This window comes from Tarenaya hassleriana, unplaced genomic scaffold (assembly GCF_000463585.1).
Source record: "Tarenaya hassleriana unplaced genomic scaffold, ASM46358v1 Cleome61, whole genome shotgun sequence".
In the NCBI taxonomy this organism is placed as follows: Eukaryota; Viridiplantae; Streptophyta; class Magnoliopsida; order Brassicales; family Cleomaceae; genus Tarenaya; species Tarenaya hassleriana.
Window position 1 is genome coordinate 634376 of NW_010968608.1, and position 14278 is coordinate 648653.

Genomic DNA, 14278 nt, shown 5'->3' on the forward strand with positions numbered 1-14278 from the left:
CTTATCTGTACTTCTCGTACCGGCGATCACCCTCCGTCTTATAGATTGTTTTAAAATATGGCATATGAAAGGATCAAAATTTTAAAAATGGTAACATTTCCATAAACCCATTATTATAAAAATGTGGAAATAATAACTTTTTTTAAAATGGCAACATTTTCACAAAACCATGATTAAAAAAAACTGCAAATATTAGAAGACATCACTTTTATGGATGTTGAAGTCTAATTTGAAATATGTTTCGAAAAAAAATTAAAAAATAATAATTTTTTCTACAAATAAAAAATGTCTTTACTTTGCTACAAAGACTTCACTACGTACCCTTCACTTTCTGAAAAAAAAAACAATTTCACACAATACCTTTATAAATATGTTCTCCTCATTATACCCTTATACCTTTTTTTTAATTCATTAATTTATATTTCTCTATCCTCACATTTATCTCTTCTCACATTTCTCTCTCCACGTATTTCTCTCTCATCGTGTTTCTCTCTCTTCACGTTTCTCTCTCCTCGTGTTTCTCTCTCTTCGCATTTCTCTCTCCTCGTGTTTCTCTCTCCTCATACACTGGTCACACTGGTCACACCGTTCAAAAAAATATCCACGTTGGTCACTTTAATCATAATTCTATATTAGTCACACGGTTCTCATTAGTCCTACATGTGTCTTACGAATTTTATTATTTATAGGCATAATGCAAATAAGTGACGACTGGATAAAAATGAGATGAATTTAGTAAACTGTGCAAATGATATTCGATGTGAAACTAGAGTAGATGGAAATAGGGGTGGACAATTCGGTTCGGGAATCTAGTACCGAACCGTACCGAACCGATTAATTTGGTTTCGGTTCGGTTCGGTATTATAGAAAAATACCGAACGGTACAAGATTTAAGATACCGAACGGTTCGGAAACGGTTCGGTTCAGTTCGAAAAATACCGAAAGGTATTTCGGTATTTTTATTTTTAAAAATTAAAAAATATTTAATTTAATAGTAATATTTATTTTGGTCAAAGTTAATAATGCAGTGAAGACTACGATTTGTTGTTTGTTGTAACTCGTCGAATAATTAATTTAATAGTAATATTTATTTTGTTTGCCATTTTCGAAGTCTAATAAATTATTTGTTTTTATTAACTTTTGACTCAAAATTCTATATTATCTCTCATATTTCTTTTGAGTATCATCACTTATAATTGGTAAACCGTAAAATATTTGCTCTCACAATTGTTTCATTTTCTCATATTAAGATCAAGTCTTCGTTAGTTATAAAAAAAGGATCAAATCTTCGTTTGAGGTAAGTGTTAAAAAATATTTTAGATTTATTGAAAAAGTTACCAATTTTTTTAAATGTGCCTTTTTATAAGATTTTTTTAGATCATGCATAGACTATTATCACTTATAATCACCAATTTTTTTTACAATATTTTAAGTAACTTCGTCTTTTTATAAATGTTAGAAAAAAAATATATTAGATTTGTATCTTACCATATTTTTATGTGTTTGTTCAAATTGGTAGTATTAAAAATTCATCTTTTTGATATTTTTTATTGCAGAAAAATAAAATTTTAAATTACTAAAAAGAATACCTTTCTCATGGATGCTCAAAAGAAGGTTTATTTGAATTAAAAATTAATTTTTTAGATTGATATATTATTTACTGTTTTATGAGATTTTTTAATTTTTTTTGCTTGTAGATTCCCGAGTATGATGAAAGAAATATGAATGAAACCAATCTGTCATAGACGGTTCTGGTGGTACTAAAAGTCATCCAGAAAAAAAAAGGTAAATTCTTACTAGATCTGATGTTTGGTTGCATTTCACAAAGCTTGATGATAATCCAGATAAGACATCATGCAATTATTGTGGTAAATTACAAGGATGTTCTAGTAAAAATGGAACAACCGGTATGAAAAAACACTATGTAAAGTGCAAAAAATACCTAGAGCATGCTGCAAGCGGATCTCAATCGGTTATAACAAGTAATGAACATGGAAGTATGAATTCGTGGGTTTTCAGTCAGGAGGTATGCAGAAAAGCAACTGTGAAAATGATCATATTGGATGAGTTGCCTTTTTCTTTTGTGGAGAATGTCAGATTTAGGCAATTTTGCAAAGATTCATGCCCTAAGTTTGTTATTCTTCCAGAAGAACAATTACTAGGGATGTTTTAGGTTATATCTCAGTGAGAACTGTCTCCTAAAGAGTTTCTTAAGAAAAGATAAAATGAGAGTATCTCTAACAACAAATATATGGACGTCTATCACAACTGTTAGTTACATGGTGATTATTGCTCATTTTATAGATGCAAACTGACAGTTGCAACGAAAAATTATTAGTTTCAAGCCTATATCTAACCATAAGGGGGAGACGATCGCAAAACAATTGGAAACTTGTATTAGCGATTGGGGTATAGAAAAGATATGCACTATAACAGTTGACAATGCTAGTGCAAATGATAGTGCTATCAAGATTTTGAAAAGCCGGATGAAGAATAAGGAGGATGCATTAGTATTGGATGGTGAGTTTATGCAATGTGTTGTTGTGCGCATATTTTAAACTTAATTGTCAATGAAGGTTTGTTGGATGTGAACAACAGTGTGATGAGCATTCGTAATACAGTGAAGTATGTTAGAGCATCTCATTCGAGATTGGAATCATTCCAAAAGAGGGCTGATCAAGAAAAGATTAATAGAGGTAGCTTGGTTTTGGATTGTAATACTCGATGGAACTCAACATTTCTTATGTTAAGTACAGCTCTAAAGTTCAGAATCATGTTTGAAAAGATGGCAGAAGAAGACAAGCTGTATGATGCATATTTCAGTGAAGATGATGAGATTGTGAGGGGGAAGAGAAGGATTGGTCCACCATCATCGAATGATTGGAAAAATAGCTTTCGTATGGTAAAGTTCTTGAAAGTCTTTTATGACCTGACTTTGGTATTTTCTGCATCAACAAAAGTCACATCCACAACTTGTTTTAATGAGATTTGCAAAATTGAATCAGTATTGAGTAAGTTTGCTTACAACTCTGATCCTTACTTGAGTGACATGGCAAAGAAGATGAAAGTCAAATTTGACAAGTATTGGGAGGGGATAGAAAAAATCAACAAATTGTTGATTATCGCCATGGTGCTTGATCCGCGGGGAAAGATGAACTTTGCAAATCATTGTTTTGAGATATTGTACGGAAGAAATAGTGACAAGTTCAACGAGATGAAAAAGGAGGTGATGAATGTTTTGCGAAGGCTTTTTGAAGTATACAGTGCAAAGTATAAAAAAAACTTCGCTTGAAAGAGTTGTAAGTGATAGTGACGGTAAAGATGAAAGTCAAGGCATAGAAAATCAGACTTGTGGTATTGCAAGTTTAACTGATTTGTGCATTGAAGAATATCCTAATCCTTTTTCCAATTTCAGTCAAATGGTTGTCAGTGAAGGGAGTACCGAGAAATCTTCAAATGAATTGGATCTTTACTTGATGGAAGATACTGAGAAACCCACACAAAATAGATTGGGTACAACTTTTGATATTTTGTTGTGGTGGAAGGTCCATAGTTCAAAATATCCAGTGTTAGCAGAGATGACCCGAGATTTCCTTGCAATTTCAGTTTCTATCGTTTCATCGGAATCTGCTTTTAGTACAAGTGGTCGTGTTTTAGACCAATATAGGAGTTCTTTAACTTCTGAAATGGTCGAAGCATTAATCTTATCACAGGATTCGTTGCGGTCTTCGCTACGTCTTGCTTCAACAACAAGTTTCAGTCACGACTTAGAGGAAAATGAATTTATGGATAAGCTTGCTGAAGATAAATTAATTCATTTTATCATTCTTGTTTAGTTTTTAAAACTATATATAGCTAAAGTATTTTATTATTCTTTCTTGGATTTTTCAGAAATCCGTAAACAAGTTAATGCTTGATGATTACATAAGAGGTTCAGTTTTTTTTAAAAGTAAGTTGCCTATATTTTTTACTTTATGAATAATTTATTCATATCTTTTTTATTTATATTAATTTTTTTTCCTTTTTTTATATTGCAGGAACAATACTTTGTTGGTAAAAAAAGATTGATTTCTACATGTATGATAGATTTTTAAAGCGTAATTTAAAATTTTGATCATATTTGTAGAAAATTTTAAAATTATTATGTTGAATTTCTTTACGGTTATATCAAGTTCAAAATTTTTATTTTGTTGTCTAAAATTATTATGTTGAATGTATTTACTTTTATAATATATGAATTATAAGTATGTTATGAACGGTCCCGAACTGTAATTTTTTCGGTTCTTATTTGGTACTTATTTATTAGTACTGTACCGTCCCGAACCATCATAATACCGAACCGAATAATATATGGTACTAATTCGGTACAAATTTTATAGTACCGAATAAACTGTTCCCGAACCGAACCGTTAAAATTCCGAACCGAACCTCGAAACGTCCACCCCTAGATGGAAATGACATGGATATCGTGGAATGTGAAATACAAAATGTAAGGATAATGCTCATCAAAGTGTTTCTAAAACACTACTATCACTTATGAGATTCTTTTGTGATCACAGCTTTCGATCGGATAATTCTCATCAACTTTCAACCTTGATTTCTTTTCCGAATCTTTTCTTTGGTCGTACAATATGTTCTGAAAGTGTTGAATTCTCGAAATTCGCTCAGTGTGACCATTGGAAGGTATTAGAGGCGGATAAAACAACAAATTTACGAATACAAAGTTACATTAGTCCAAAGTATTTCTAAAACACTACTATCACTTATGAGATTCGTTTTGTGATCATAGCTTTCGATCGGATAATGCTCATAAACTTCCGACCGCGATTTCTTTCTCGAACCTTTTCTTTGGTCGTATATTACGCTCTGAAAGTGCTGAATTCTCGAAATTTGCTCAGTGTGACCAGTGTGACCATCGGGACATGCATACATGTGAAAAAACTTGTTCAATTCATCTGCTGAGGGCTAAAATAAGGTCTATACACTATAAAATTGTATAATTCCACTTTATAGGAAGGTTTTAGAGGGGGATAAAACAAAAAATGTATGAACACAATGTTACAATGGTCCAAAGTGTTTCTAAAACACTACTATCACTTATGAGATTCATTTTGTGATCATAGCTTTCGATCGGATAATGCTCATAAACTTTCGACCGCGATTTCTTTTCTGAACATTTTCTTTAGTCGTACATTACGCTCTGAAAGTGTTGAATTCTCAAAATTTGCTCAGTGTGATTAGTGTGACCAGTGTGACTAGTGTGACCATCGGAACATGCATACATGTGAAAAAAACTTGCTCAATTCATCTGTTGAGGGCTAAAATAAGGTCTATACACTGTAAAACGGTATAATGTCACTTTATAGGAAGGTTTAGAGGCAGATAAAACAACAAATTTTCGAACACAAAGTTACATTGGTCCAAAGTGTTTCTAAAACACTACTATCACTTATGAGATTCGTTTTGTGATCATAGCTTTCGATCAGATAATGCTCATAAACTTTCGACCACGATTTCTTTTCCGAACATTTTCTTTGATTGTACATTACGCTCTGAAAGTGTTGAATTCTCAAAATTTGCTCAGTGTGACTAGTGTGACTAATGTGACCAATGGAACCATCGGGACACTAGTCACACTGAGTAGATTCCCACCATATATGAACAAAGAAGTAAAATAAATTTTAACACAACATAAAATAAAATCAAAAGTTCAAATCGAAACAATCAAACCAAAGTTTAAGATGTAAAATTAAACAAAGTTCAGATAAGAATATCAGAAATTATCTTGCATCAGGGGAGGAATCATCACGTCATTCAGCATCGGGAGGAAGCATGACAATGTTACCATTAGAGAAGATATTCACGGCAATCTTCTCACGGATTGACTTCGCATTTTCATCACAAATTTTAGTCCATAATGTCATTTCTTCACCACACATCAAGGCTTCGAGGTACTTTACTGTAAATACACCGCAATCGTTTTCATTACCATTTTGCGGCAGGCCTTCAACATAGTGATAATCAAATATGGTGTCAGGATCAAATCGATATAGCTTGACAACCGAATATATCTTCGGGATACATCATACTAGTCGACCAATAATTACGTCAAGATTCGACCTCATTTTCAGGTTACAGTCAAACACCCGGATTAGCTTCTTCGAAAGGATGACTTTCATGACTACCTAATGCACACTTACATCACCATTCACCAATGAAGGAATACTCAAGGGAGTAATAAACCCTTCATAACTTCCTATATCCCTCCCTTCACCACCGACGGGTGCTTTTCCTGCAAAGTATTTCTCAAGACCAAACAATTCTTGTTGATTTCTATGAATCCACCATTTGAGAAATTCACCGAAACTCGTATCACCAAACATGAACTTCTTTGTTGTTTGAATGCGTTTCTTGGTCAGACGGTTCCGAATATCGAGTATAGCTTCATCCAAGTGCTGTAAAATAACGTAATATATTAGTGTGACTAGTGTGACCAGTATGACCAGATAATATAACAGTGTGACTAGTGTCCAGATAATATAACAGTGTGACTAGTGTGACCAATGTGAATTTTTATTTGTGTGACCAGTGTGACTAGTGTGACCAATGTGACCAGTGTGACCAATGTAAATTTTTAATTGTGTGACCAGTGTGACCATCTAATACAACAGTGTGACTAGTGTGACCAGATAATATATGTATGTATATATATGTATATATATGTGTGGATGTGTATATTTATATACGTATGTATATGTACATGTGTATATATATGTGTATGTATATGTATATTTTTATTATTCATATATATGTATATTTATGTGTATGTATATATATATTTATATATGGTATATATATGTGTGTTTATATGTATGTATATATATGTATATATGTGTATGTATATATTTATATATGTATGTATATATACATATATGTATATATATGTGTATGTGTATATATATATATATTATTTATTTTATGATTTTTATTTAATTAATTAATTATTATTATTAAGTAATTTATTTTTTTATTTATTTTTTATTTAATTTCTGATGTGGCGATCACATGGCGCGATGATTAGGAGAGAGGTTGAGAATTTCGCCGCCACGTAGGATTTATGTCGGTTTACGTGACGGTAGATATTTTTTGACCAATAATTTAAAAGTATAAGATTTATTTAGAGAAAAACCAATTGTACAGGTATTATTCAGTAATTAAAAAATTACATGTATTAAATTGAGACCAGAGAAAAGTACAGGTATTTTACAGCGATTCTCCCTAAATTATATTATAACTAATATATACATATACATATTATTTTTAATATATATATTATATATATTAGTTATAATTACTTTGATTATAATATGTATATTAGTTGTATATGTATATTTTGTATGCATAATTAATATATATACATACAATATATATATATTGTATGTATATATATTAGTTATAATTACTTCTATTTTAATATGAATATTAGTTATATATGTATGTGTTGTATATATATAAAATTAATTGTAAATATTTTAATATATATGTATGTATATATATTAATTATAATATACATATATGTTGTATGTATATATATGTGTTTTATTAATTATAATTAATTTTATTTTTAATATATATATATGTATATGTGAATTTGTATGTATATATTAATCTAAATAAATTTCTCAATTTAAATTTTGTTTAAAATGATGATATGATACAATTATGCTGATATGTGCATAACTTGGAATATAGTCATTGTCACATCATCATTTTTGTTTGAATTGTCTAATACGAGATTTTTCGGATTAATTTTTAAAAAGTTTAGGATTTTATAGATTAATCATAGTAAGATAGGGTTTAATTAATAAAGAAAAAATTACAAAATTTTTTATCGACGTGTGAAGAGTACATATTTTTTTGGTGATATCTCCTGTAATAAATATTTTGCTTTTTCATTTTCATAAGTTTTTTTTTTGGTATTGGTGATTACCGAGTGCGGGATTCGAATGGTGATTGTGGAGCGCTAATGGGCATACCCACACCACCTTGCCACCCACTACTGGGCCATTTTCATAAGTTGGTGAAGTGATTTAATACCGATGGCTTAAAAGCCCCCATCAAAAATTAACAATATAATTAAATAGTATCAATTTTCATGGTCCATCGAAAAATCATGGTTAATCATGATATTATTAATAAATAAAAATAATTAATAATCCATCTAAAAGGTTATCTCCACGATAATATCAAAGCTAAGCTCAAAGAAAAAGGAGTTGTTCTTGCATTTCCATCTTGATAGACCAATAGCCCTTGCTGTCATGATAATGGAAGCAACTACTAACACATGTAATTATTTTTATAATATAGAGAGAGAGACATAAACCAATGTATGACTATATAATTTATGCATGGATTTGATGTGTTTCTCCATGGCATTTGTTTCGTTTACATGGAATGGTAAATAGATTGAACGAGCTACTACTACTACTTAATAGTAGGGGCGAGCGTTTCGTTATGATAATTCGAAATCGAATGGTATCGAATAAAAAAATACGGTATTTTTCTGAATTGAACGGTCCAAAAATTATCAAACGACATTATTTTTAGAAAATCGATTTTTTCACAATCGAATCAAACTAAAAAAACCGAAAAACCGAAAAAGATCTAATTTTTATTAATAAAAACCGAAATCGAATCAAATCGAAACTAAACCAAAATATAAAACAATCCAAAATTAGTGGGAATATGGGTTGTTTTATATTCTGTTAAGTGTTTTTTGTAAAAGGATAATTATATATTTTGCTTTTTTTTTCAAAACTCTAGAGTTTTAAAAGATAACGCACAAAAGTAAGGGTACTTTTGTTATTTAATAGTATACACATTATTCATTTTTATCAAATCGAAAATCATAATTTAACTTACTATTATTACTTGGGCGGCCCATTCGACTTTTGTACTTAGAAGATGCAGCCATTTCAGTTGTATTTATTGTAGAAAACACCTTGTAAAATTTTCTATTGAGATAATATGGCCTATTTTCTTTATAAAATTGATTCGAATGTCGAATGATTTTCTTTTATTTTTTCGAATAGTTATTTGAGTTTGAACAATTTTTTCTTTCAGTCCATTGTCTTTGTCACATGTTGTCTTATACGATTTAAAATGGAGATAAAAACGTCTTTTATTTGTTTTAGTTTTTTTTCTTTCTAAAATTGAGATTTTAGAAGATAGTACTACAAGTCAAAATTGAAAAGAGAGGATATTATTTATATTTTGCCGATGGTGAATTGGAATTTTCTAAATTTTTGTAATGTTGTTAAGATATTTAACGTGATTTATAAATAAATCGTAAAACATTAATTGAATTTAAAAATAATTAGAGATAAGTGTACTTCTAAATTTTAAAAAAATAAATCAGGAACACGTTATCAACTGTATCATTGAAACGTTCGTGTTAAAAAAGGTAGCTGACCCACACAATCCGGATTCTTGTAACCTTTACCGGTTTTCAAACCGTCCTGCCACGTGTCTTCTTCCAGGACTTAACGCACAATCCTTAATAGTTTTTTTTCCCTCAATTGTTTCCTTTTTTTTTTCTTTATTGTTCTGTTTCTCCTTCCTGGCCTTCGGTTTTCCTCCGTTGGCTTCGTCGGAGAAACGGAAACAACAAACATTTTCAATTGATACTCCTCCATTTTTTCCGACGACAACTCACGCATCGATCTTCGTCTTCTTATTTGATCCAAAAAATCTCTCTCCATTTTATTTTGTTATTTTTTGGTTTTTTGGGTTAGCTTCAGATTTTCTACAACAATGGCGGACGAGAAGAATAGCACGTTGGTTTACCTCCATGGAGATCTGGAGCTTAGAATCATTGAGGCTCGTCGCTTGCCAAACATGGACCTCCTCTCCGAACGGATCCGTCGCATTTTCACGGCGTTCGACGCTTGCCGGAAACCCTGCTCCTCCACGAAAAACAGCCGGATACGGAAGCACAACAAAAACATAATAACCAGCGATCCCTACGTCACCGTCTGCCTCGCCGGAGCAACGGTGGCGCGTACACGTGTGATCTCGAATTCTCAGTCCCCTGTTTGGAACGAGAATTTCAAAATCCCCCTTGCGCACCCGGTTTCGCAGATTGAGTTCTGCGTCAAGGACAACGACGTCTTCGGCGCTGATTTGATCGGAGTCGCATCCGTATCCGCCGTGAAGATTAGATCCGGCGATTTGATCAGCGACTGGTTTCCGATCATCGGGACCTTCGGGAACCCGCCGAAGCCGGACTCGGCGGTTCGTCTGGAGATGCGGTTCGTGCCATGCGAGAGCAATGCCCTCTACACACGCGGGGTCACGTCTTTGGGAGTGGCGAATTGCTATTTCCCGGAGAGGCCAGGGGGTCAGGTGACTCTGTACCAGGACGCGCACGTGCCTGAGGAGATGCCGGAGATCGAGCTTGAAGACGGTGTCCTTTACCAGCACGAGAGATGCTGGGAAGATATTTGCCACGCAATTTTGGAGGCTCACCATCTGGTTTACGTCGTAGGTTGGTCGATTTTTCACCAGGTGAAGCTGGTTCGTGAGCCGACGCGGCCGCTTCCGAGCGGTGGGAATTTGAGCCTCGGTGATCTGTTGAAGTATAAATCGCAGGAAGGTGTGAGGGTATTGTTATTGGTGTGGGATGATAAGACCTCTCACAGCAAGTTCTTCATCAACACGGTATTGATTGTTTTTGGCTTGTGGTTGTGTAAACCTGGGGTTTAGGTTGTGGGGACGTTGATTTTGAAAATGGGGTTTTGGTTGCAGGCCGGAGTGATGCAAACACATGATGAAGAAACCCGAAAGTTCTTCAAGCATTCTTCGGTTACATGTGTGCTGTCGCCGCGCTATGCCAGTAGTAAGCTTAGCATTTTCAAGCAGCAGGCAGGCTTTGTGCTATGATTTCGTTATTGCTATTGGTTTTGGAATAATGACTATAACATTGCTTGGCTTGCACGTGGATTCTATGTGAGGATAATTTTGTGATGATGATTCTGGATTGCTCTAGGTTGTGGGAACCCTTTTCACGCATCACCAGAAATGCGTGCTTGTAGACACGCAGGCATCGGGAAACAACAGAAAGATCACTGCTTTTATTGGAGGTCTTGATCTCTGCGATGGCCGCTATGACACCCCTGAACACAGGCTCTTTAAGGGCCTCGACACCGTATTTCAGGACGATTATCACAACCCTACATTCTCGGTCAGTCTGTGGCCATTTTCTCTGCTCAAGAATTGACGTTGTAAGTTGTAACATCAATTTGCCGTGCTCATGTGTTTCCATACGCTGAATTGGCAGGCAGGAACCAGAGCCCCTAGACAACCATGGCATGATCTTCACTGCAAGGTCGAAGGCCCTGCAGCTTATGATATCCTCACAAACTTCGAGCAGCGTTGGAGAAAAGCCACAAGATGGTCAGAGATTGGAATGAAATTCAAGAGGGTGACTCGCTGGCATGACGATGCTTTGATCAAACTCGAACGCATCTCGTGGATTCTCAGTCCTTCCGCATCAACCCCAGTCGACGATCCCTCCTTATGGGTCTCAAATGAGAGAGAGCCACACAACTGGCATGTTCAGGTACCAATCATTCCCCTGAATGTATAGTCTGCCACTGCATTTTGTCGAGACCAACACAGATACCTACTGTTTGCAAACAGGTCTTCCGTTCTATAGATTCAGGATCCGTGAAAGGATTTCCAAAAGATGTTTTTAAAGCCGAGGAGCAGGTTCTACCACTTGATCAACCCGATTTGTCTTTTCCATCTACCATATATTAACCCAAATATTCACAATATTGCTTCTCTTGTATTCCTCCATTTCTTCATGGTAGAATCTCATCTGCGCGAAGAATTTGGTGATCGATAAAAGTATTCAAACAGCATATATCCAAGCAATTAGGTCTGCCCAACACTTCATATATATCGAGAATCAGTACTTCCTCGGGTCATCATACGCATGGCCTAATTACAAAGAAGCAGGTACATGACCTCAACACAACTCAGATTGTGTTGCTTGTAACACCTGTTTTTTCTTCTTCTATCTCGTGTTTTCCAAAACTTCATCTGTCTCTTTTTTAACGCTTAGGTGCTGATAATCTGATTCCCATGGAACTGGCACTGAAGATTGCGAGTAAGATACGAGCGAAAGAGAGGTTTGCGGTTTATATCGTGATCCCAATGTGGCCCGAAGGAGTCCCTTCTTCGGCCTCTGTCCAAGAAATTCTCTACTGGCAGGTAACCCGAATGCTTTTCTAAAACCTTGACAAGATGGTACTTCGTCTGTTGTCATTGATCTCTGTAAATGCATCTTTAGTGTGTTGCTGATCTCAGGAGTTTTCCTTGCAAATTTTGTTCTCTTGTAGGGACAAACAATGCAAATGATGTACGAGATCATAGCACGGGAAATACGAGCGATGCACGTCGAAAATTTTCACCCACAAGACTATCTAAACTTCTATTGTCTAGGAAACAGAGAGCAGCGAGTAGGAGATGCAAAACCCACCTCAAACAGCGGCGAGATGGTTAAAAATACTCTTCACCCTCATCATCGATTTCTCCAATATCCTTTTTGTTTTTTTTTTCTTCTGAAAGTATGAAATAAATTGTTCTTCACCACCGAATTTTCAGGTTTCAGCTTCTCAAAAGTCACAGAGGTTTATGATATACGTGCATGCAAAGGGAATGGTGGTAGACGATGAGTACGTCCTCTTAGGCTCGGCTAATATCAACCAGAGATCATTGGCAGGTTCTCGGGACACAGAGATCGCCATGGGAGCATATCAACCTCTCCAGACGTGGAATCACAGAAAACAACACCCTCGTGGCCAGGTTTCTCTCTCTCTCTCATCTACAATAGTCCTTTCTCCGATTAATATTAATCTTCAAAATCGATTTCACACAACGCCAACACCCACAAAGAGGGAGCCTAAGCAATAAACGTTTTCATGGCAGCCAAACAAAACGTGCATTGAAGTAAAAATCTTTCTGTTCTTACCCACATAAGAAAACCATAAAGCGTAACCTCGGTGAACTGGCTCAATCAGAGACTAGACAAGCTTTGTTTCGGTTTCAATGAGCCGAACCCAATCGAAAGTTTATTGGAAAATAGCGAAATCCGAAATCAACCGAAACAAAACCAAAATTGAAAAGTTTCATTTGGTTTAATTTCATGTGTGATACAATCGGATTTTGAAACCAACTATAACATATATCTACATATACATACATACATACATACATACATACAGGTATACGGGTATCGAATGTCGTTGTGGGCGGAGCATATGGGAGCAGTGGACGATGCATTCAAGGAGCCAGAGACAATAGATTGCGTGACCAAAGTGAACAAAATAGCCGAAGATAACTGGAACAAATACACAGCTGAGAACTTCACACCGTTGCAAGGTCACCTCCTCAAATACCCTCTCTCCGTCGACATCTCCGGCAAAGTTACCCCGTTGCCGGGTTTCGATACCTTTCCTGACGTCGGAGGTAAGATTCTCGGTGCCCGAACTACCCTCCCCGACGCTCTCACAACATAAAACAGGTAAAACTACAATGCTGACTAACACCAACCGAGAAATTGTGTTTATTGTCCACTCCGAGGAGAATTCCGATGCTTCAATCTGTTGTTTCGTGTATTTTTTGTGTTCTTGCTTCGAAATATATTGTAATATTTTTTGGATGGTTATTACAAAGTAATGACGAAAATGCGTACCCGAAGATTTTGAGAATGTGAGATGGACTCGAGGGTTTCTCTTTGGCCCACTTATGGGATATTTTCTCTCTTCTCCCTTCTACTATACCTGCTGGTTTGAATTATGCGACCAATATGATAATGTTTTATATTGAATAACGATGGTTCGAACTTGGAGCTTGAATCATCGAATTTCTTTTAAAATGTTTCTAGCATATATTTTTATAAAAGATGCTGTTATTATAAAATTTCTTTATGCCTTTGGGCCTTTAGTCTAGGCCCATTGAACCCTAATCCATGGAACTTGCTAACATTCATAAATCGTTTGGAAACGATTTTTATCCAAACAAATTTAATTGAATGCGACCCTATTGAAATACACAAAAAAGAATAACAAAATATTTCTTTTTCTAAAAAAAAATTCTAATGAATTCCGAAACAAATCAATTAAAATTTCTGTTCTTTTTAAAATATACTTTTAACAAAAATCGAAAACGGTATCCAAACCAATTAAAATTTCTACTACCAAAATCGATAATT

The 14278-nt window shown here is 34.7% G+C and overlaps 1 protein-coding gene across 1 annotated transcript; it reads left to right on the forward strand.

Annotated features, from left to right (window-relative positions):
* Positions 1 to 9579: 9579 nt before the first annotated feature.
* On the forward strand, positions 9580 to 13775 carry LOC104799852 (phospholipase D delta-like). Its single transcript, XM_010522526.2, has 10 exons — positions 9580 to 10719; positions 10807 to 10923; positions 11048 to 11242; positions 11339 to 11620; positions 11701 to 11769; positions 11874 to 12021; positions 12128 to 12276; positions 12405 to 12563; positions 12670 to 12870; positions 13290 to 13775. The coding sequence occupies exons 1-10, from the start codon at positions 9814 to 9816 to the stop codon at positions 13581 to 13583; spliced, it is 2520 nt and encodes an 839-aa protein (XP_010520828.1). The 5' UTR covers positions 9580 to 9813; the 3' UTR covers positions 13584 to 13775.
* Positions 13776 to 14278: the final 503 nt, after the last annotated feature.